Source organism: Pezoporus flaviventris, unplaced genomic scaffold (genome assembly GCF_033815535.1).
Source record: "Pezoporus flaviventris isolate CSIRO_AGI_PZ_B2104156 unplaced genomic scaffold, CSIRO_AGI_Pfla_v1 ptg000097l, whole genome shotgun sequence".
NCBI classification, from domain to species: domain Eukaryota; kingdom Metazoa; phylum Chordata; class Aves; order Psittaciformes; family Psittacidae; genus Pezoporus; species Pezoporus flaviventris.
The window spans coordinates 3228161-3253070 of record NW_026892645.1 but is presented as its reverse complement, the minus strand read 5'-3'; the positions used below and the strand labels follow the sequence as shown (position 1 = coordinate 3253070).

General features: G+C 49.1%; 1 protein-coding gene across 2 annotated transcripts; it reads right to left on the bottom strand.

The window, feature by feature from the left end:
- Positions 1 to 77: 77 nt before the first annotated feature.
- Positions 78 to 24910, bottom strand: ADGRD2 (adhesion G protein-coupled receptor D2). Of its 2 annotated transcripts, none has more exons than XM_061476516.1 (25): positions 24147 to 24909; positions 24001 to 24064; positions 23027 to 23257; positions 21680 to 22330; positions 21266 to 21364; positions 20721 to 20806; positions 20082 to 20363; positions 18870 to 18981; positions 18500 to 18631; positions 18219 to 18339; positions 17557 to 17662; positions 17249 to 17304; positions 16294 to 16420; positions 16079 to 16182; positions 15636 to 15738; positions 15230 to 15383; positions 14314 to 14447; positions 13561 to 13676; positions 12030 to 12150; positions 7217 to 7258; positions 6964 to 7017; positions 6501 to 6639; positions 6125 to 6183; positions 3847 to 3877; positions 78 to 657 (listed from the first exon to the last, which is right to left on the bottom strand). In XM_061476516.1, the coding sequence occupies exons 1-25, from the start codon at positions 24192 to 24194 to the stop codon at positions 650 to 652; spliced, it is 3180 nt and encodes a 1059-aa protein (XP_061332500.1). In that variant the 5' UTR covers positions 24195 to 24909; the 3' UTR covers positions 78 to 649. The 2 variants fall into 2 exon arrangements, with proteins under 2 accessions (XP_061332500.1, XP_061332499.1); XM_061476515.1 differs by lacking the exon at positions 78 to 657 and adding an exon at positions 2801 to 3071 and having other exon boundaries at positions 24147 to 24910.

The following is a 24910-nucleotide window of genomic DNA, read 5'->3' as shown; positions in this document are numbered from 1 at the left end:
CACTGTGTTCAGCTGTGTAAAGGCACTGCTGAGCACCAGCCCATTCCCATGGAGACACTGCAACAAGGAGAGAAGGCTGCCATTAAAATCAGCATTTACTGTCATCATAATCAGCAAAAACCCCAACATGTTTTATGCTCTCTAAACACTAGTTGGATGCTAAGAACAGAGGGAGAGAAAACAACCCCAGCTAGAGAGGGGTCACGCCAGCTGGGTGGGAGCCCCAGGAAGAACAGGGAGAGGGTTTTTGTCCTAAACAGCAGAAGTCAGCCAGTTTGGAAAAGGCTTGAAGCTGATTGCTGTCTTCCTTAGTGCATGTGTTTCCTACATAGCTTGTCCCCAACCCTTCCCCAGCAGAGCGGTGTGATGGGCTGGCAGCAGGGCCAGAGAAGACAGCGGTCCTCACTGGCATGGAAGCATGGGCATGGCTGCCACATGCATCCTTGGGCAGTAGATAAAGCCCCATGAGACTCCAGCTGCCCCAATCCTGCCCTGGTTTTGTCCACACATGCTGCTAGGAAGAAGAGCAGGGCTAACAGCTCTTCCTGGGCTGGGCCAGCCCTCCGCATGGAAGCCATATCCTCCGACCTGCCGTCCTCCTGGCTGCTGGAAGAGTCTCGGTGTGCTGGGCACATCACTTAGAAACTCCTCAGAAACCTAAGGCAAAAGAGAGATGGTCTCAGCTGTGTTGGCAGGGAGGGGAGGGCAGGGGTCCTCCCCTTTCCCAAAGGACTCCTGTGGAAAAGCACAGCCTAAACCTGTCATGGGATGGAGCGGTGGGTGGAGGCAGCCACAGGTCTGGCACTGGTGGCTCTGCCATCCCATGGACCCCTCTGCCCATTTAGGGGGTCTCTGAAATATGGCCCTGACATCAGGGAGCCAAACCAGCCTCTGTGCACAGGGCTTTGGCTGTAAGGAGAAACCTCTTCTTTCCCTGCTCAGTAAGTAGCCCACTGTGCACAGCTGCAAGCTCTGAGAATGCTGGAGAATGAGGTTTAAATGGGATTTAATGAAAATACCAGTGCCATCATGGCAGAGAGCACTGATGCCCTCCTTCTACCAGGGCATAAGGTACCTTCTGCCCACTGGGAAGGACCATGGCATGGATGGCAGCAGCTATCCTACTGCAGCACAGCCTGGTGGGGTAGGCATGGGGGGTCTGCATTTCTCCAAGTGCCCACAACACTCAGGTGCTTTACTGGCTTTGAATCCCAAAGACTCATAATTTCCCTATTTTTTTAAACCCAATCTTATTTAACCTGGTATGGCAAGAGTTGCAGAATTACTCGATATTGATCAGAGAAAGGGTGGGCCATGGAGACAAGATCCATGTTGCTATGTGTGGCTTAGCAACATATAAATGTATTCAAACAGAATAATGAAATTATCGTGGGGAAACAAAGCAGCCATCACTTGAAGAGATGGAGGATGTGGAGGCCTCTTGGAGCTCTTGTTTGCCAAGACAAGGAAGACAGTACTTATTGTTTGTGCAAATATGTGAACCCCCCTGGCCATCCCCTGCTTACATAAAGGGTGTAATGAATCCGGGCAGTGGCTAGCTGCAGTGTGCAGCTTTGTACAGCTGGGCTGGAGCTCATTACTGCTGAAACGTGTGGCCTCTCTGAGTGAATTGAGTCCTTGCGGGGGGAGCCCTAACATTGGGGGTGGGGAGGTGGGGAGGGAGCCTGTGCCTGCCTCCAGGCCACAGCCACCCTGCCAAACTCCTCGTTTCTGTGGGTCTGAAACCGGCCCTGTATTTACCTGGATTTTATTTGCCTTCATCCTCACACGTGCTAACACACCAGTGGGAGCTCACCCACCTCCCTCCAGGGAATCACCGCTGCCTCTTGCACTTGGAGCCAGCAGGATGCCCATGGCTTTCACAAGAGCACGGCTGAGGTGGATCCCATCCCAGATCCAGCACAGCTTTCCTGCGAGACTGTGAGCCAGTCATCTAAGCCCTGAACCTCCCACCAGTGGCCAAGGTCCAGCACTCCCACTGCCCACCAGTTCTCCCTGCTGGACAGCAGGGCAGGGCTTCTCCTGGGTCTTTGCATGAGCTCCTGCTGCTGGTACATCACAATACTCATTAAAGCTGGCTGGAAATTTTCAGATTAAGATACCGGGGGAAAAATATGTCTCTTTTATGCCATTATTTGGGAGAAAACAAATAGGAGAAGAGAAGCAGTGTCTGTGTTGCAATGATTTGTCTCTTATTCACCATCAAGCACACAGGTTTATGGTTTGCTTCCCCTGGCAGCTGTTATCCCCAAGAGCTACACAGCACTTGGCTCTGTTGAGCAAGCTGTGAAGATGGGAGCCGGTGCAACACTGAGCTGCCCTGGGGTCTTCCAGGCATTACTACAGCTGGGCATTACTGCCTTTCATTATTTCTTTTAATGGCTGGAAGCACTTGTCTTTGAGCCCAGCGCCTCAGAGCAGCACAGCACAGCAAGCACCAGCGCTGTGCCGCACGCCAGCTTGCACATACACAAGTGTGCAGAGGAGTGCTCTTCTGGTTCAAGATCTTCTCGTTCACCCCAGGCTGAAGGACTGCCCAACCAAGGGCTCCCTTGCCCTGGGGCGTGCGAGGAGCTGCTCTCGGTGCGTGCAGAGAGGGTGGCTGTACACAGCACTGCCCTGCACCTCTGCCTGCTTATGGCCCTTGTGCATCAGTCGGTGTGTGAGGAGCCAGGCACCGAGCCCAGCCCAGCTTCCCAACCATCCTCTGGGCAAAACTAGGTTTAAAAGCAACCTGAGGTCTTACCTGAGAAAACAAAACCAAACTAAACAACCCACCTCTTTGCACAGCTGGAGTTTAATTACAGATGTGGCTAGATGAAAATACGCAGGAGCAGGTGAGAGTGTGGGGGTACAGAGCATAAACGCATGTGCTGGGTGTAGGTCTTGCTGTCTCTGAGACCCCGCTCCTATGCCTGAAATGCCGCAGCACATTTAGTCCTGGATGCCACCGTTTCTGCCTTGCTCATGTGTCCACTGCAGGGAGGAAAGCTGCAATGCTTCAGGGTGGCATCGTCTCGAAAATAGTCTAAGCATGCCCTGCTTAGACACTTAATGTGGAGCAAAATCAGAAACCTGCTAATGCACTGCCTTTGAGAAAAGAGAATGTAACAATGCAGGAAAAAATACTATCAATCCATCCCCAGTGCTCCTTCCCTGCACTGTTTGCTTGAGTGATCCCATCCAGAGACTGCTCTCAGACTGCTGGAAGTGCTCAGCCATGGTTGGTAAAAACATATAAAGCTAAAAGTGCTACAACCATGACCTGGAGGGACTGGTGACTTGCCCAAAGCCAGGCAGGGAAGCCAGGCAGGTAAGAGGGAGCTGAGGTTTGCCAGCCTCTCTCTCCCCAGCACTCAGGTCTGGAGCTTAGAAGGGATTTCTGATTTTAATTCTACCCACCTCCATAGTGACATTGGCCTTTCTACAACCTGAAACAGAAGAAGCTGAATGGCTGCTTTTAAGCTCATAAATCCAACCCTGTCTGAACACCCCACCTTCCCTGGCACTTCTAACACCCACCAGCTCTTTCTGCAGCAGCTGTTGGGCTAAAATACCCTGTAGCAGCAAAGAGCCGTTGCCACCCTTGAAAGCAGCCCAGGTCTTTCTGGGGAGAACCCAGACAAGTGACCTGAGATAGGCACCCTCTGTTGAGCCAGTGGTGCTGGGGCTTCCATACCCCTCCTCTTCCTCATCTCTTCAGGGGGACACAGATCTCCCAATGGCTTGGCCAGGACTGCACCCACCAAGTCAGTTTGGAAATAAAAGCAACCACAGAAACCACAGCTCACAAAAATGAGAGAAAATGATGTAGGCAAATGTTACCTGAGGATTTGAACGCTGTCAGCTCTACAGCCTGAAAGAGGGGAGAACTTCTGTTAGCAGAAAGTACAAATCTGATTGCTTGGCTGCTGGTAACCTCCCATCACACTCCCAGGGTCAGACAGGGCTCTCACATCACCCAGCTTCTGCATCACAAACTCCCTGCCACTGAGTCACGGCACAAGCTGGGAATGGAGCCTTCATCCCAGTCCCAAGGGGCAAGCACGGTGCAGAGTGTCCCTGGACACAGCTGGAGACCACTGGAAAATCCAGGAAAAGAGAACTTTCTCCCCCCATTCTGCGGTGGAAAGAGAGCACACAAGGCTGCACCATGCTAACCATCATTAACGGTTAAGTGAGGTGTGAAATTCCTGCTGCCAGCCCAACAGCAATAAATATCACCAAACAACATTTAAAAACCTGGAACACAAGAACATCTTGTCTGTGTTTGTATCTTCACTCGATCTGTGTTTTGTCATTTTAAGTGTTTTCAAACGTTTTTAAGTAGCATCTTCTCTTCATCCAAACTATTGTGCAGCTGCCAGTGACATTCTTAATTCACTGCTTCTCCAGCAAGTGCCATGACTCATTTAGCCAGGGAGCAGGAAAAACAGCACTGACTTAAATAAGGAACAGCACAGAAAGCAGCACCTCTCTGGGGGAGGGTAGCACCATCCAGGGCCTTTTGCTGCATCCACATGAGTTAGAAAGAAAACAAGTACATTAAAAATGCAATGCCTAAGCAGCAAAGATACAGCAAATACCTTGGTGACCCTCACATGGCGGAAAGTGCTTTCTATCTTTACTTGCTAGAAAATGCCAAGGCCTCGGCATTTAGGAGATCTGCTGCCTCCTAATGCTCTCTGCCTTAGGAAACTCGGCTAATCCCTTTGGCCCACGTCTCCTATCTGGTGCCAGGAGCTTACCCTGCTCCCAGTTTACACAGCCACCACCTGGCTGGCTGAGAAAAGCATCACCTACGAATGAATCGTGGTTGGTGTTCAGCACCAGGGTGGAACGGCAAAACCACAATATAAATCAAGAGAGATTAAAATATGGATTTTATTGAGTGGCTTCAAAACGATATGCCAGCTACAGAAGTATTATCTACTGGATAAATAAGAGCTGTCTATGTGACACAGGCTTTCAAAGGATAAATATTAGAGAGGGAGAGAGATCCTTCAGTGAGAGACTCATATGAAAGTAGTGTTGGATATTATTCCGAGGAAATTACAGCACTTGTATGTCAAGTGCACAGGGACTGATGATCATTTTAATAGTGGGAGATGGAAGTGGTATCACAGTAGTCAAATCTAATTTGTTCCCTGCTTTAGGCCATACCTCCCTGAGCTCTACATCACTCTGCTGCAAGCAGCACAACCCAGCCTGCCGCCCCTGGACAGACGTGACTTGCCCACTGCAGGGACAGCAAGCCCCTGCTGCCCAGTTTTAATTTGTTACCCCTGGGCAAAGTCTCCTGCCTTGATCTGTACCAGCCCCTGCTTGGTGCTTTACTGGCTCAGATTCATTGTCTCCTTCTGTTCGCCTGTGTCCCTGCTACAATCACCCTCCTGGTGTGGCAGCAGAGCTGGCTTCCCATCACCTCAGGGGTGAGGTCTTGCCTTGGAAATTGGCTGTTCTGGGGCCTCCTCCTCTTCTGCTTCCTACAAAACACATTCTCTCCCCTGTTGCCTGCCCCTGCCCCAGCCCATGTAATTGCCTCTGGCACCATCACAGCACAGCCAAGGCAAGTCACTGGCCAGGAGCTCCTGCCCACCAGCCCACCTTGCTCTCCATCTTACTCTCCTACAGAGATGGCGAACACTCAGTTGGCTTGACTACCAGGAGCAGCCACTATGGGCATGAAACACACACCTCAAATGCTTTAAGTGACTTAAATCAATATGCTACTAATTAAATCAATATGCTGTATTTTAATCAGAGGCTCCAGGATGAGCATCAAAACCTTTGCTTTGATCGGCAAGGCTGGCACTGAAGGAGAGCATGGATGCTGTGCTAACACCCTGCCTGGTCCCTCACCAGCACTCAGCAATTTCTCTACTGCCCTGGGACAGAGGGGCTCATTATTCACACAGGGTGGGTGGCTCATACAGCTTCTGGGACTTATTCAACATAAACAACTGATTTGTGCCAGAACTGGTATCACTACTGGGTGTCCTGAGTCCCAGCTCCTCACTGGAACCACCAGGCACCACTCCTATGTAACCACTATGCTCTGTGCCTGGGTGAAGGTGGAAGAATAACAGAAGACGTTACATACCGGTCTCTCAGGTGACATAATTGATGAAATCCCCATGGGAATTTTGGCTCCAAAATTTCCTAGGGGGTGAAGCAGCACAATGAATTCTTTACCAAGAACTCCATGCTCTGTGTCCCCTATGTATCTCCCACTGAAGCAAAGGGTTTAACATGTTAACTGCATAATTGTACCCACAAACTGGTTGGAGCATGCAGCACCTTTTTGCACCCTGAAGCTAAACCCTCTATTTCCTAGGGTCACTTTTGCCTCCCCTTCTGCAGAAAATTCATTTTGAGACACTAACATGGACATGCACTAAAATTCAAGCCTTGGGAATAACATTTTACTGTGGTCTCCTCACACAGCCTGGGCCAACAGCAATGGCAACTCCCTTTACCTTTGTTGGTGATGTTCTTCACTGGAGGGTCTTTCTGCACAGGGCTCGACAAGGGGCTCTCAGCTACAGAAGGTTTCCCTGTCTCCCAGGAGGTCGTGTTTCTTGGACTTGATAAGTAGTTGATGGGATGAGAGCAGTTCTGTAATGACAGGGAAGAGAAACAGAACAATGAAAATTGCAAAATGGGTCTGCTAGATCCAGATCCAATTGTAAAGACTGATTTCATCTGCACTGTGGCCCCTGGGACTTTTGACTCCCACCCCCTCTGGTAGCTGCCTAGTGAGGGTAGATCATCTCTGGATCTGCATTGTCCAACAGGACTGCAAAGAAGTGAGACAAAAAAAAACCCATAAGACTTCTTTCCAACATCACCTCCTCAAAGCAGACCAAATGTATGTCTAGGGCTCTCCTCTGGGGGGTGCCTGATGGAGGAAGTGGGTAGCAGGGCTGCCTTGCAACTTACTGTGAATGAGAGTGCTTTCTTCTTGTCCTTCATCCTCTGGATGGCATTTCTCACCTGGAGCAGAGCAAGGACGTTAGAGAGGGCCACAGCAGCTCTAGCAGAGCAAGAGATCCTCCAGCAAGTCATGGAGAAAAAGCAACCACTGTTCCAGAAGCACAGCCGGGGCTATGCTGCCTGTTACAACTACCCCCTTGACTGCTAATAAACAGCTGCTGTGATGAGTGACTGAGCCCCAGGTAGGCACATCTCTTACCTCACTGTTATAGACTGCATAGACCAGGAATATGTACAGGCCCTGCAAAGGAGAGAGCACAGGAAGGTTAGAGGTGTATGGCTGGTTTGTGCTGCTTCATATGGGAGGAAATCAGTTTGATGAGCGCTAGAATGGTTAAAGACTGGGCTAAGGGGAAGAGGCACAGACAATGGGCACAGCACAGCGAGGGACAGGTAGGCAGGAAGGACCTTCCTTATAATCACACTTGAAACCAGGCTCTTCACAGGGAGTTCAATAGAGATGGTCCCTGCCCCAGCCCCTCTTCCTTCTCCTTTTCTCCCTTCAGATCTCAGAAGCAGAAACCACCAGGAATTAATTGCGGGGGAAACTGAAACCTGGGAAGCAAACCTCCCTTCCCACCAAGCACCGACCCCAGCGGGGCTTTTGCCAGCCTCCCACAGATCAAGAGCAGCATGATGCTGGGGACAGCTCCTCTGTCGCCTGCAGTGACCGACCACAGCGCCAAGAGGACCCTGTGACCCAGGTTCCATGGGGTATGGACCCAGAGGCTCCGCTCAGCCCCAGTCTGAACAATCCTTCCCTCCAGCACGGTCTCAGCCATCCTCTCCCTCCTTGCTGAACTGGTGCTGTTGGTGGCTCAGCACAGGGACCAGCGAGCAGTGATGTGCTCATCCACATCAAACGCTTGGTCCCACGTGCCCAGCTCCGGTGTGGGATGTGCTCAGGGAGAGTGCCCATGGCAGGGCCAGGGCGAGCATCGCCCAGAGGCCACAGCCTGGGGCTCATTACAACTCCAGACCAATGATTTTGGCCTTAAGGCAGCCCTATCGGGCCCACCAGATTTATGTTGTATCTGTGGGGTGTTTTGTTATCGCAGATAGATAAATCAGCTGCAGCAAGAGAAGCAATCCATCTTGTCCTCAGCGAGCCTCGCTCTTCATCTGCGGGCTCTTGGCAGGCACAGTGGTAGCAGTACCCTGGCACGGCGCCATGACCTGTCCTTCAGCCAGCACTGCTGGGCACTCCCCCAGACCAGATCTCTGCTCAGGCTGCCAAGGCAGGTCTCCCTTGACATAATCCCTCTGGATGAGCGCGGGGAGGGAGGGAGCAGGGCAGGGAACAGAGGAGGGAACAGAGGAGGCCCGGCTGCGGCGGAGGGCGGAAGTGGAGCTGCGGCTCAGGAGGAGGCCGCTCTCCCCACACGCCATCTTGTGCCGGAGCGGCCTGCAAGGCTCCGGACACCACAGCTCCTCGCTCATGGCGGGGCAGGCACTGCGTGGCCACAGGTGAGACCAGAGCGTGTGCCGAGACCCACAGAGCAGGATGGGTGCTCCTGCCTGGTGTCTGTCCGTCCAGCAACCAGGTCCTGCTGCGCTCTGCACACCCCATCCATCTCCATGCTGCGTGGGTGCAACACCGTCTCCTGTCCCCTCTCACCAGAGACAGGCAAGTGGCCCTGAGCCCCCCTCAGGACCGTCCTTTCAGCTCTACAAGTTCAGTTCAAGCTGACAGGTTTTACTATGCTGCTGCTCAACAGCGTTAGGTGCTGCCAGGGTGTTGGTGCTGCTGCCTCTGAAACCATGGGCTGGAGGGAAGATGCTGCCTCCTGCTCGCCAACCTGTGGGACAGCCATGGCAGGCACCTCCAGTGCAGCACCACTCCCCTGCTGCTTTGCAGCCACCCGGCTCAATTCCTGCGTTGCCTGCCTGGAGAAGTTGTCATTTTGGTGTCGACGCACAGAGTAACCTTGAAGACAGGCTTTGCTTTCAGCAGATAAAGGGAGAGCAGTCAAACAAACAAACAAACAGCCACAGCAGCAAAACTTCCCTGCGCAACACTCGCGCATGAAGGAGTGCACAGGCCCTAAAGGAAATCCCAAGGCGATCCATAAGACGGTCAGCAAAGGGGCTGATATGGAACAGTTTTGTCCCTGCTTTCACTCAACTCCACAGCTTCCCACCAGCGTGTCTCCCGTGGGGTAGTCTGTAAATTGACCTGAACTTGGTAATGAAGGGACAGAGGCAAAAAGGCACTGTGCAGTCATGGGCAAACCCTCTACTTTCCATCCACGTAACAGCCACGGCTCCCACTGAGCTTTAGGAGAAAGAAGATCAAAAGCAGCAATAACTTCAAAAGCAAGGAAAGAAAACAAATCCCAATCCAGCAAACACCTTGGCTCCCCTCTCACCCAAGGTGGACGTTGTCATGGTTTGTGACAGTCAGTCTCAGGAGGTGTATCATCCAGAGCACACATTTAGCAGTTTCAGGAGTTATTCCTTGTCTCTCAAAAACACCATATGCCCAGCATCCATGTCATGACAGCCAGCATCCTGCAGCCCCTCTGCTGGCACCAGCCATGAATCAAAGGCTGAGTGAGCCGTGAAGGATGTAGGCTGCGCACTGACATTGTCAGGCCACAGTCAAGGGGTATCAGCAGTCACTGGACCAGGGAACTTATCATGGGATTTCACAGAATCATAGAATGGTTTGGGTTGGAAGAGGCCTTAAAGGCCACCTAGTTCCAACAGCCCTGCAATGTTTATACAGCACAAACACTGAAGCAAGGCAGAGAAACACTGTGCTGGCCACTGTGCTCTGATTTGTTCCCCTGGCCTGAGGATTGTTTTTTTGTTTGAATGAAAATATCTGGTGCTGTTCTCAGCTCTGCTCACCCCATCTCTTCACAACACCGAGCCTGGAGGTCTCTTCTACTCGGTAACCTAAGCATGACATAAGGAGGCAAGGAGAACTGATGCTATATTTAATTACAGTTAGGAAAGGCCTCCTGCCACTCTTCTGATATCCTTACTAGTGGAGATGTGGAGAGGCAGCCCTTGTCTGGCCTTGGAACAGCCCCATCTGAGAGCTGACGGATGTGCGTGAGCAGCACCCGGCTGCTGGACTGGCGCCTGGAGCAACCACCCATCTCGTGCACGTGGTGATAGCGCCGGCATTTTACCCTTGGAGAGCGGGGCCAGTGCTACACTGGAACTGGCCAAGTATTCCAGAGGAAAGCACTGCAAACTGCTGCTCCGTAAGTGAAAGCTGCAGATGCCAATTACTACTGAATCCAAAGGAAAAAGGGAGATGGGATCTTTGGATCCAAATGGTTTGAAAGGGTAGTACCTATTTGCTCTCTGGACTTGAACCCATGGAGTAGGGTTTGTCCTTAAGCACTGGGCAAGATATAACTGCGAATATCCAGTGCCAAGGGACAGGACTGGCCGTGTGGGTACCCGCAGGAGTTATTTGTGCTGGCATAGTGGAGCCCCAGGGGTTGGACTGAATCCATGCGTGTTCCCCGAGGCTGGCTCCCTGCTGCCAGTAACTGCCTGCCTGCAGAGAGCTCCATCGTTCCCTTGGACCATGCTTTGCGGCACGTCAGGAGCAATGTTCAGTGCTTCTCTAGCTCCATCTACAGCTGCTTTCTCTCTTCCAGCAAGAGGCCTGATGCTCTGCATCGCAGGTGGCAAGCACATGTTCTGGGACACTTTGTCACTTAGTTTCAGATATCCTAAGATCCTGGGAACAGTCCTAGCTCAGTGCAGAATGGAGCACTCCTAGCTGCTGTGACTAATACAATTTGCTTTGCTCTCTTAACCACATACAGGCTGGTTGAAGTTTTAAACTCTTTTTATGAAATCAGTAAACTCAGAAGCATATATTAAGTGCTGCTTTACACACCAGGGTTACTTTGTGCCCTCTGGAGATCCCTATTACTACTAGCATATTAACAACATGACTCTGAAGTATGGTAGCCACAGCCGTGGCCCTGGAGAATGCCAAGACAAGCAAATAGTCTTACAAATGTAACCAGTTAGTGGCTGCCTAAAGAAGAATGAAGAGGCTGAAGGAGATAAGATGATGTCCCCAAGGTCTTTCAAGTCAGAGCTACAAGAAGGACACACAATTCTAGCTTCTCTGTGCGATGCTCTGATCACCAGCCCTCCTTGCAATCTGTTCCACCTAACACTCCTGCATCCCATCAAATTCCAGTTCAGCTTTCACTGGGCACTGGAAGCATCCCTGGGAAGCAGCTGGATGGATGCAGACAACACGGACTTTAGAGGTAAAGATTTTCAGTCCTTGATTCTTAATTCCTTTTCTCTCATCTCCCTGCAATAAAGCCGGCCTCCCAGCAAAGGGAAGGTGGCTCTGCCTGTACAGTGCTTGGGCCACAACCTCTAAGTATGTCTGAACATGAACCAGGTGGAAAACAGTCATCCCAGAACACACACCATCTAAGCAGCAATGAAGCAAGCTATGGCTGGATGTGACTTTTGAGACACTTTCCATGAACAGCCCTATTCTAACAGTGGTGATGCTGGCATACACAGCCCATCCCCTGCAGGAATGAGCCTCATTTCACTGATGCAAATAGCAGGTAGGGTGTCTACCCTGTTAAACCGGACAGCTACCATTTTAGTTATCCAGTAAATGACTAAATCAAAACTCTAATGATGTTCCCTACAAGCATATTAGCTTGCAAGTGTTGTTTTGAAACCATGTTAATGTCAGAAAATCTAATATGAAGATTTGAATGGAAAGCTGTGGTACCAGTAGGACATTCCAGAGACTGCTGCTGGAAGGCCATTAGATGAACAAGGTCTCCAGAGCTGTATTTTGAATCTTGGGAGCATCAGCTTAGCTTCCTTGGACAAAACAGCACAGCAGTTTGGGAAAGCTGGGCTGGACTTCAGAGCTGACAAATGTCCCTGACTATTAGGACAGGTAAAGTACAGTGAAGCACAAGAAACTGCAGATATGTGCTTGTGTGTACACACTCACAGATGTGAGTATGTGGGAGGTACACATGAGGTGCAGGGCTCACCTGGAGGGAGTTCAGCACGATGAAGACATAGGCCCAAATGACACTGAGGTGGACAAGGACACCACACACCCAGGTCAGCCCCAGCACAGGCAGCAGCACCAGGATGGGCTTGGCTGTGGCCCTGTCAGGAAGAAGAGCTCAGGGTTACCTGGACACATTTCAAAGCACCCACTTCCCAGCCAGCAGCTCTCAGGGGGGTCTTGGTTGTGGACACATCCCCGAGCCCAGAGTGTCCTGCTAGAGTGACTGCCAAACCCTGGCCAGCTCTGAAAACCCTGCCGAGTGTCTCACCATGATCTGCCTGGGGCATCTGCACTAGGTTATACAGAGCACTGAGCAAATCTGCCCGGAAGGAGCTGCATGGGTTTAGGAGCATCCTGGCCTTTATCTTGGGGTTTAGAAGAAACTGTCCTTGTCTCCATGCTGGCGACGGCTCTCTTCTCCCACCAAGTGCCTTTCAGATGATGTGTCCACTAAAAGGCACCCAAGATGGTAGCTATGGAACAAATTCCTTTGCAAATAAAATTAATTAAGAGGGGAAAAACCAAACATTTCGGCTCCCAGCCTCCAGTGTGCCAGCCTTGCTCTTTATTTATCACTGAGAGTTAGCAAAAAGGGAGCACTTTGACGTCATCAGCCATGAGAAAACAGCTATTTTGCCCCAAATCGTTGCTGCAAGGAGGTCTTCTGTATTTGTTTTACTAGTCTATGGATGTCACCCTGCCCTCCAGCAATGCCCTATCTTTGTGATTCTGTAAATTTGGGAAAATTTATTTATGATAGAGGGGAACAATGTGTGTCTAGCAGGGGTATCCGGCGCCAGCTAACAACAATAAAGATCCACAGAGGATGATAAAGAAATGACTCAAGCAGCAGTTTTTTAGAGGTCTCCCTACATTGACTGATTACAGAAGTTCACATTGCCCCTTTCCCCATGGATGGAATCCCCAACAGCATTACTTCCAATCCACCAAGTCCCAGACTGACACGGAAAATGCTTTTTATAATGGCAAATAGCCAAAACCCCTGCACTCTCTACAACTGTCATCCTTCTGTGGGGCACACACAAGTGCTAAAGATGGGATAGGTTTGAGACAAAGTCAGTTATGACCCCATCAAATTGCAATGTCCTGTGAAGTGGAGAGGAGCTGCTTCTGCAGCTCAGAGTTCTTTAAAATTCCATGGAATCTGGGCACTGAGTTGGGCTCCCGGGTTCCTTGAAACACCCCAAGCTGCCACTTCAATTCCTTACAGTGATGTTTTACCAGACGTCTGCATGCCCACCAGTAAGCTGCTTAGCAGCATGGTGAGCTGGTGTTAGGGGAGGAGAAGACAGCTTGGCAGTGACTTGCATTCCCACACATGCTGTCACCCATTCAGACAATTGGGTATGCTCACACTGACCATTCCCAGACCCAAAGTGCTGCTCCTGGTGATGACAACATGCCCAGGGTAGCTTTGATTTCAGTAATTCCACTATTTCATACCCAGAGAAACCACACTCGGGAAAACCAGCCCTTTTCCTGCTCACCATATCTGTATTCCAATCTGGTTCTCCAGGCTACTGTTGGGTGTCAGCATCTTCGATCTCCTGCGAGCACTGGACACGGTCACCATCACCACCCGGAACAGCACAAACGTGTTCACCTGACAGAGGAAGAGCACTGGACCGGGTTACCTTCTGTAATCTTAAATCCAATGGGGTAAGGCTTTTTTGCTGGAACTCAATAACTAAGTGTCATAACTTGGGGAGAAATGTATCACTGCTAAGAAAGCAGTGAACAAAATACTTCATAAAGCTATCCACAAACGTATGAACTCTAGAAAACTTATCTTTAAACTTCTCCTACAGAACGTCTTCCTTGTTAAGTGTCTATTCCGGACCCCTTAAACATGGCACTTTTTTCTGCCACTGTGTTGTTGTATAATGATACTGACAGTACTTCAAGGCCATAGATGTTCCCATATAAAAATCAGACCTTCAGTTAGGGCAGTGTCACAGTCAAACTACACATTTATCTACATTCCTAATTTAACAGCTAATACAAGAACTGGTCAGCAAAGTTTTCTTAAAACATGTTTTTCCTATCAAAAAGCTGCTTTGGCTAAAGGGATTTATTTATATTGTGAAAGCATACATAAAATAAAATTTTTCTTGTAAAAGCAGCAGGCACAATGTGAGCATTGCCCTAGCTACAGAAGTGCTGACACCCCTGACTCTGCAGTGCTTTCCTAAAACCAGACATGAAGGAATCACACCTTCCCGGCAGGTTTTGGCACTTACAGCCAGGATGAAGAGAACAGGGCCAACAAAGGCCCAGATGACGTTGGTCTGAACGTTCAGCCAGCAGTGGGTGTCTGCCACATACTTGTCAAAGGAAGTTGCAAGGGTCACAGCCACGACAACGACTGGAAAGCCTGCAGAAAAAAAGCACAAATTGAACCAAGGAAAAGCGGAGCTGACCCATGTCAGCTGTGCTCTAGACAATTGCTTCAACCCCCCCCCGACCAGACATGCTCCAGCATGAGCCAGCTTAGCCTCTGAAACCCCATGAGCAACATCAATTTACTGCAGCTGAAATCGGTCCCGGCTCTGCAAGACCAGATTTATATGCTGTCAGCATCATTCTCCTAGGTATAAAGCATTCCAAGTCCTGAGTCCCGATCAAAGCAATTTACTCTTCAGATTGCTTTTTTAACAAAATGGACAATCAAAGACATAAAACAATCCAAAATACTTGAACCAGTTGCCCAATGTCCAACTAGGTGTGTGTTTTGCAAGGAGCACTGACCTGAAGAGGCTTCTCTTTAATACGAAACTCAGTTTATTCAAATAAATTCTATGTCCCTCAGGGGCTTGCTCAGAATAAAGGGTGCTTAGTCAGGAACATATTTATATTTTAATTACTATCAGAGAGTAGTAAGGCTCTCCAAGAACAAGAACTTACCATTACCCTCCTCCTCCATTTTTTTGTATTGAACACTTGGATTTAGAAAAATAACAGAAATGTTTTTAACTTATATATTCTAATACTTGCACTTTGACACATAAACATACAGCCTCTTCAGAGCAGCAGCACACAGCTTTCATACTGAATCAAATCAAATATTTGGGAATCTATCCTTCCTACTGAAACTTTTGCTAGACAAAAAATTGACACATTTTTCTGAGCACCCTATGCAAAGGAACCTGTAGATACCCCAGCCTGTCACATAGTAGAACTTCATTCTCTTGTCTTCACTCATGTTGACTGCTACCACTTTGCTCCAGAGGAGAAGCCCCTCTACCAGCATCCATGAAAAGGCTGCCATGAAGAAGAGGTGAAGGAAGGCAGTGATCATGAAACACATCACCTGGAGAGAAGAGAAATCACATGCTGTTTCAGGAGAAGATGGAGTCCTCTGAGAGCTTCTGAGTGTGTATGGTCAGGAGGAAAAAGCAAGTTATGTGTAGAAATGTGTTTAAACATCCACAAGCACCAGGAAGAGTTATTGAATGATTAATGAAACATTAATAAGAGTGATCACACTTTTGTTTGCTCTGACAATAATGCTTGATCAGGCCTGGTCCTGCTGGCTCAACAGGACACTTTCTGGCGAGCTTACCTGGTTGGTCTTGGCCAGTTCACTGAACATGAGCAGAGCTTCTGCTGCAGCTAATGCAAAGATCAGGTTCTTGTGCACGGTTGTTCGTTCGCTCTTGGGGACACTGAGCAAGAAGAGAGGAAGCCCTCAGATGCAGTCACAGGAAAGGATGCAAAAAGAGTCTTTGCTCCATTTATTTTATAAAAATTAACCCTAGAAGAGCATCTTGTATGGTAACATTATTTGTTACTGCTGAAAGTCTTCCCACAGACACTCAGGTGTGTGCACAGCTCATACAAGCATCTCCACAGAAACAACCAGCACTGCACCGCCTTTGTAGCCAACGACCACTGCTCCCCTCCCTGCCCTCTGCTACCAGCAAAGGGTATCTTGTTTGTCTACTTGTTCTGAAGCAAAGTATAAAAGAATACAGGGAAGGCTACAAGTGTCTAGACTTTTCTTACCCAACTGCCAAGAATAATACGAAGGTAACTATCAAAGCACAGAAAGAAACTCCACATCCAATAAAAGTCAAGGTCTGCAGTGTGAGTTCCTCCTTGGTGGTCCTCTGCTCCAATCATGAAACAACAGAAGACACAAAATCCACACAAATCAACCACAGACTGCTCCCAGTTTGGCATCCACCCCACAGAACAGCACAGAAAGGCTCCTGGCTTACCTGCATATTGTACACCTGCAGCAGGACAGCAAAATTTGTGGTGTGGTTGCAAAAACAGGCAGTAGAGCCCGGGAGAGACGTCAGCACAGAGCAGCCAGCTGTGGACCACATCCCACCAGCATCTGGGCTAACGCAGCAAAAAAAACCCAGGGAAAACACATGGAAATTACCATTCACTTCATCAGAAAGCTAAGGTATTGAGGAAATTCCATTCTCCCAGAAGCAGCAGAGTTGAAAGGAGGATATCGGAGACATCTTTTCATATGGACTTTCCTTTGGCTCATCCTGTCTCAGCAGCTTTGCCTTATTCAGGAGTCATACACAAGAAAATAGGCTTAGTGTCAACATGTACGTTAAAACCCCTGTCAGTGCTGCCCCTCTGAACCTGCTCCAGTACCAAGAGAAGAGCAAATTCAGAGCAGGGCTAGTGGAACGGTTTGTGCAGTGACCAGCTGCTTCCACAAGCACCCTCTTCCCATCTTCCCCAAACCGATCCATGCCTGTTACAAGACTGGGACTCAAATGAGGCTTGTTTGCACTTGAGTGACTTAGTTACCAATCCATGATATATCACAGTTTCAGTGCTCACTGCGGTGACATTCAGCAAAAAAAAACATCTCAGTGCCAAGCAGTATTTATGAGGCTGGGAGTCCTGCATATCTGTTGGGCTGTATATCTTGGACCAACCCTTCTTTGTTGCAGGCAACAATCATAATTAATTAGGGCTTTCCATTTTATTTGCATGTACCTCAGTAAAGGTCACTTGCTTGTGAGTGACTTTTCCAAGGGAAATCTTCCCAGGAAAGTGCTCTAATCCAGCAGATAAAGGATGCCAGCATGCAAAGCAGGAGAAGAATTACAGATCCCTACTCTTACCATTACATTTATATTATGTTTGGGTTTCCAGGTGAAATAAAAGCTCATATATCTGGTGACCTGAACTGAAACAAGGCACCTGAGGCTGAAGTTCCAGAAGGCACAGATGGGCCCCACTGGTGTATTGGACAAGTCCTGCAGGCAGAGAGGGAGAAGAAGAGATTACATATCCATACACATACACAGATTGATGCAGTTCACTCAATAGGCTGCAACAAGGTCTGTCAGCACAGGAAAAACACCTCCCCAGAGAAATGTGAGTCAAGGTGAGAGACCTGGGCATGGGACACCCCTAAGTCCAAGATCTCTGGGGGCTGTGAGCCAAGGCTGGGCACAGCCTATCATGTCAGGGTGTGGCATTAGAAGCAGAGCCCCTGCTCAGGGTACCTGGACACGGTGCTGCAGACGGTAGCGCACAGACGTGCTGATCTCCTGGTAGTCACTAAGCAGAGCAGCGGAGATCACAGCAGTGCCCACAGCAGTGCTCAGGTACCTGTCAGGGGAAGCACAGGACCAGGAACCAGAAAACAGGGTCTCACATTATACACATAAGACAGCTGGAGAGATCCAGAGCCACTTCTGGAGTGCTTCCGTGCTACCAGCAAAGGGCCTGGGCACAGGGCAGAAAGTACCTCAGATTACCTGGCAAACAGAAACCACCACCAGTCCCCCCATAACTGCAGATGAGGAACTGGAGCATCTCAAGCGGCTGGCAGCTGAGCAGCACAGTGGCTGAGCCTGAGGTCCGGGAAGGAGCAGTGCTGGATGTGCGAGCTGCCATCCCCACCTAGTGTCCAGAGAGCTCCGTGGAGAGCTCCAGGGCTTTGGGAGCCACTGTTCAGAGGCATCCCGGCTCCCAAAGCTTCGGCCCCAGCAGGAGGGGACCCTGCAGCAGCCCCACAGCTTCTGACCCCAGCCCACCCCAACAGAGCAAATAACTTCAAGGGGACAAGAGTCATGCAGCAGAGATACGGTGCATTTCAGACTTGGAAATGAACTCTCCAGTGGTGCTAAGAGGAATGCAAGGAGGGAGGTTGTGTTTCACTCACTTCTGTCCTCCATCAGAGGCAGCCGTGTCCTGCAAGACAGCAGTGCTGACAGTGCCGGACAGACAGCGCTGCAGGGAGCTGTAGCCAAACCACATGTTCTTCACCACAACTCTGTGGAGACCTGGGGGTACAGAGTGTTGCAGGACAGGTACAGGCACACAGAACAGCTCTGAGCAGTCCACACTGCAGCACCACTGCTCTAATCTTGACTGTTCTTGCCATTAAGGAAGATGCAGAATTGGCAAGGTGAGACCCAGGGAAGCATGGTCATCATAACCCACCTCTGGCTTTCAGTCTTTGCATTTCTTCTGCAGGAACTTCAATGAGATCGTGACTGTCTTTCTCAGGGGTCTGGACCAGGTATGCCTCACTGCTCAACTGCCTGCCCAGCTCCAGCTTCCTGACCTCCATCCCTATGGAGGGGCAAAATCAGATACTGATCCAAGGTTCAGCCTTCTGCAGAGCTGCTGCTACAGGATATTACCGCAAGGACACAAGGACCCAGTCAAGACTCACAGCAGTAGCAGACAGCTCTCTTTCAGTGCAAACCGTGGCTTAAGTTTGTCTCCTGACTTGGACGGGGAACCAGACAGGATGACTAAGCTGGGTCTTGGTAAGATGCCCTCCCTCAGTTTTGCCAGTGCTACTCACCAACATTCCCATGCTGGACCGTGATCTTTGTCCTCCCTGCTGTCAGTAGTGGAGCCAAGAGTGACACCATTCTGTCACAGAGCTCAACAACAGCCATGGGCCCTCTGATAACCTGCAAACACAGAGGGAGCAATGAAAATCAGCGCTTGCATTGCCAGCTCACACTTCCCACAGCTCGCAAGAGCTTTCTTAAATGCTTGGGAGAAAAAGCAATGTTCGAGGTGAAGGCTTTTGGTTTGCCTTTCCTTTGATTTCTTCACTAAAGGATGTTCCCAGTTCCTTCAGCAAGGAGACAAGCACTGCCCCTGTAGTACATAAACTCACCCCCTTTCTCCGTCAGCAGATATATCTGCTGCACCATCTACACTGGGCCAGAGTTGGTTCTATGCCACTATCGAGAAGCTGTGAGTAATTGTGACCACAGAGACCTAAGCAACTCTAAGCGATGAAGTAAACTGAACTATTCAGCATCCTTTCATCTCTGGAGGTCCCTGGCTTGGTTCCTGGAGCATTGGCCAAACCAGATGCTGCCACACATTTCCCAGAGTCAGGTGGAGAATGCAGATCATACAACAGACACAAAAGACCCATGTGAGATGGGAAGAAACTAATAGGAAAAATCCTGACGGGGGTGGGATGATGGAAATCCCCCACACAAAGCCTGACAGTGTTTTGAAGAGCGTGGGGGCTGATGACAAATAGCTCCTTGGCAGCCCACCCACAGAAAATACAACAAACCATAAAGTGAAGGGCACTGCCATGCCGGAGGGAGCAGGATGTGGGAGCAAGGAATCTAAAAAGCACTGAGAATCTGCAAACTGTGTAATCCTGTAAATCCAGGCCTCACAGAATACCAGGTCTGAAGGGACCTCAAGGATTATCTGGTCTCTTGAAGAGAGCCAAGACAACCACTGGAGGAGTTCGCAAGGAAGGCACCACTTGACTGCACTTGTTTGCAGAAGAACTTGTTTGCACCTCCAGCAAATGAGACAACAGTAAGGCATCTGGTCCTTATCTGAGCTGGCAAAGAGGCTCCATGCCCATCTTTGCAGCATTTTCACAAGCTCCAGAATACAGCCAGAAAGACTATATGCAAGGTTGTCCATTCAAGGACAGGTTCCTAGCTTGTGGTCATACAGCAGGCCAAGGAGCTGCACACACAAGATGAACAGCTGTGGTACACAGCAGCCAGACTGCTGATGACACCATTACCTGGCTGACTGATGACCATGTTTCAATATTCTGCTCTTCCAAGATTAACTCAGTCACTTCCACATAATACTGGCCCAGCTGCTCCAACATCTTCAGCTCTTCTCCCTCCTGGATTTCCACATCAGAAACTTGCTTTAATAATTGAAGCACTGAAAGAAGGTCAGATGACTCCAGCACAGGTGTCTCTTCTTCCTTCAGAACTGTTGCCAAGACATCAAGAGCACCAAGAGCAACAGAGAGGTTCATGTCTTGGACATCACTTGTAAAGATGCTCTCAGGAATCTGCCATGAAAAAGATGTTTCAGTTCAGTGCAGAGCCCTGATTCTGCCTGATCATCAGCTATGCCTTGGGAATACCCTGCATGCCCTCACTGGTGTGAGGACACTAGCCTGGCCAACTGGGCATATCATAGGAGATCTGCCTTGACATTTTGAACTCTCTTGTCCAGTCTGTCACCCTCAGTGAGATGAGTCAACTCAAAGCAATACTTCGTTTGCTTGATCACAGCACAAGCTACATCTGTATTGGTCACACTGCTGGCAAAGTGACCTCAAACACCCATAGGTGCCAGCAAGGCCACCCCAACAGCTCCTGCCTGCTCCTGGTGTCAGCTGCCACTGCTGGGGCTCAGGACTCACCACAGTTCTCTCTGCAAGCGTGTTCACACGGCTGACAAGTGAATGGCTGGATTCTAGATGAGCTTTTTTCAGCTGCCAGTATGCATCTGAGAATAAAACATAACCATTGCTGTGGTGTCTAGCAGCGTGGTTATCACATGCCATGTTCAAAGCCTGGTCCTCATGTGGTGGGTAAATCTGCAGGACACTCAGGACAAGGAGACTTCACAGCTCTATTTTATTTCTAGTACAAGATCCCCCAAACAGATTGCCTCCTCCCCATGTCCCCCTGGCCCATGAGTCTGGAGATGCTGGGATTGGGAGGCATTGTACAGCACTGCATCCAGAAACCACGTAAATGTGTATAACCACGGCTTAGCTGGAGAACAGCAAAGTAATCTGTCAGAGTGCTTGCAACTGAAGCAGTGTCACAGCTACAGCAGGTTTTGCATGCAATCTCTTCAGAGCAGAAACAAGGCCTTCCCATCACTGCCCATCATCCTACCTAGGACCTCCAGAAATGAATGCTGTGGAAGTAATGAATAAATAAGAAATAGATGCTGTACCCTTTCTGTAGAGACAGATAAAAGGCAAAGTCTGCAAACAAGACGTGTAACTGAATCCATTGCTGCCAACTTCAAAAACTCGGCATTCTTCAACAGGCCCTGTGGAAACACAAAGAGAAAGCCCAGGTTCCCCAGAGACACACCATCCCCAGGACATCTGAGCAGTTGTCTTTGCTAGGGCCAGCGCAGGGGTCTTCAATGACCAAGGGTTCAGTGATGACTGTGCTTCTAAGTACGATTTGTAAACTGCCCAGCCCAGCTCTGAATGTGCTTCTGCTTTCCTTCCCAAAGGAGAAAGTTCCACAAACTGCACCAAATTCCCTCTCCAAGGATGGGCCTGGCTTCTCAGACTATCCCTGCATGCTGAACCCCTCTGCAGAAGGGAGCTGAAGCAGTGAGGGTAATAAGATCTACCTGGGCAAAGAAACTGTGCAGTCACTTCCTGAACGGTGCTTTCAATCTCCAGAGTGTTTGAGCTCCACCGAAATACAAGGTCTTGATCCACCACCCAGCACGACCGAACCTTCTCAATCTGCTCCATGCTGAGGACTTTCTGCCAGATGTGCAAGTCAGTGATGTTCCCACTGAAGGACTCTTTCTCCTTGAAGCTGCCTCCCAGGGAATCTTGATCTTGCCCAATAATGAAAGTCCCCTGGCCATAGATGGCCTGGGGGGCAGACCCCACAGCACACAAACCACTGGCAGATGCTCTTCTTTTACCATCGGCATAGATGGCCCAGGTCCCATTCTCCTGCTGCCAGGTCACACAGAAGTGATGCCACTGTGCGTCAGCACGGAACACAGGCAGATATGGGGAATGGTGCTCGTGGACTATGAGAGCAAATCGAACAAATCCTTCCTCATCAACAAAGCCACGGAGCTGGAACTCATTAATAAAAGCCGGCACAGCATAGGAGAAGATTGTAGCAATCTCCTGGGTCCTGGTGTCCCACTGGAGGTGGGCGCAGGCTGTGACAGCAGGCAGGGCTGGGAAGTCAGAGAGCACCTTCACGTATTTTGTGTCTGTTTTGTCTCCAAACACCAGGACTGGTACAATGTGGTTCCCTAGAAAGAGATAGTTCAGCCAGCATAAAAGAAGAAGCATGTGCTAAAGCCTGATCATCTTCCACTGTGATGAAGCCATCATTTTCATTTGCCTCCTACTCAAGAATTCATGGACCCTGCAGGCAAAGACATCCTGCAAGTATAGAGCAAGGCTTCTGTTTCCCCCGTATCTGGAGGGGATCAGGAAGTCAGGCAAGCTGAGATTGAATCATTTCAGCGAGTGTAATTTCCAGACACATAAGTTTCTAGCCAATAGGATTGCAGAAAGTGAATATGGAAGGAAGCACATGCTCCTTAGCATCCCAAATAAGATGTCTGAGGCATCTGCCCTGTGGTGCCTTGCTGCTGATGAATGCCTGTTCTCCTGGCCCTGTCTTTAGTATTGCTCTGCAGGACCTGCAGGTCACAAATAGTGAGGCTGAGCACAGCTAGACCTGCTTTAGAGGGGATGGTACAGGAAGGCAGAGCAGAGGAGCCCCATTGTAACTCCGTTCTGAGGCAATGCATTAAAATATTTTGTCAGTGACCAGGATGTGCTGGAATCACCGTTGTTCATATTGCCAGGTCCAGATTGTGGCTAGAGGTCCTGGGTGGTACCACAATGACAGTAAAAACTGAGTGGCAAATTTTTCCAGTCAGAATAAAAAAGACCAAGCAGTGAACATGTCCAAATAGTCCAAGCTCACTTATACTCACGTCTCCGTTTTGGCTTGTGAAGGACACCATCTCTTTCATTTAGCCAGACAGAGCCTCTGATGTGGTGGGAATGCAGCAGTTTGCTAAAGGAAGCTTGCTCACTGCCTTGGGGTTCAACATGCAGCTGAGCAAAGCGCTGTTCGCAGTATCTGTCTGCATGCCACCAGTCTAAAGCAGTGGCCACATATTCATACATGTGTCTTGAGGTCTCAATCGTGACAGGAGCAAAACCTGGAGAAAGACACACAATACAGAGAAGCAGAAAGCATTTCCAACCCAATTCTGTGACATGCAATACAAGGTCAGTCTCTTGCAGTATCCCCAAGCATTTAGAAATGCTGCCTGGTCAATCCTGGAGGGGCTGAAGACACCAGCTCATTTCCGCATCCAGCCGTCGGGATGTTCAGTGGGCACAGTGTGATAGAAAATTCCAGGCTACTGGAGTCCTTTACATTGGCCCTAAAATGAGGGACATTTGTGAAGCTGCTTACAAACTGAATTACTGGCCTTTGGCAGGGGCTGGGCACACTTCAGCGGGACACACAAAACAATGCAAAGCTCAGCCCAAGCTAAAACCTCACTGTAATACCCCCAGGGATCGCCCTCAGGGTAGCTGGTTCCAAGCACCTATGTACAAGGAAATGTCTTCATTTTAGCCCCATTTCACAGCTCCTACCAGCTTCTGCATTTGCAGATGCAATTTACAAGCATAAAATAATGTGGTTTGTTTGCAGTTACAGTGGCACAAAGACTAGCAGCTGAGCAGTACTTACCTAATTTTAGACACTAATTTCATGGTTAGCCAAGCAAATATTTAGCTCTGTAAATACAATTTCAGGCACAAAACAAGGTATCAGAAAAAGTTTATAGTTTATTTACTTCTGTTTCTGCTGCTGGACACCTTTTAATGTGTTGCTTCTCTGTGCTGAATATTGCTTGTAAAAACGTGCCAAAGTGCTGATAAAAACACTAACCTTTAGAAGTCTGATTCCTGGCAAGGGCTGCAAAGGCGAAGAGACTCCTGGACAGGCTACCGACCTGTTGGAGAGAATGTTTTGTAACATTCATGTAAAGCATTACTATTATCTCAAATACTAAATTAAGTTACAGTAAGACTCACCAGAAAGCTGAAGAACCAAGAATCAGGTCTCAAGTCTCTCCTAAACATGCTGACCAGCTGGAAAGCTTTCACCCTTTGCTAGGATAAACAAAATATTAGTTGAGATGCATTGCAGAGACAGAAGCATTCTGTAGAAAGCCAGTTCTCAGACAAGGCTGCTTTCCTCGAAATGTTTTGAATCAAAATAGAGAAAGCTACTCTGAAATCCTATCAAAATATTGGATCTTATTAAAATAATTCTCAGTTCTTCTTAAAGAACTCAAGGTCTCAGTTTAACATTTGTTTCCAGGATACGGAATATTAATCATAAAACATACAGATGTGTGATATTAATGGACAGGCGAGTTAGCAGAGCTTCTTTATCTGCATTAACTAAATAAAAAAGCCATTATAAATTGCACTGTTAAACAGTGTCACGTCACCAGCAGCTTTTCTCATTTCTTTTAAAGCCTGCAGGAACACAGCACCAGCACAGAACCTGCACACCAGTAAACGTCTATGAGCAGCACTTGAACACACAGCCCAGTTCCACGGAGCTGTCCTGGAGAGCTGCCCAATGCTGGGACTCTGCCGCTGCACCACCTCTGCTCCGGTGGAAGGAAACCCTGAGCGTGTGGCTGTATAACATCCAGTAAAGTCATAGGTAAGGGTCCATAAAGACACAAACATGGAAACTGGCAATGTGATCTCCAGTGCAAACAAGTCCGAAAGCTGTGTCTCTGCACCGACACTGCCGGCAGTGAGTAATCTCCTTGCTTGCAATG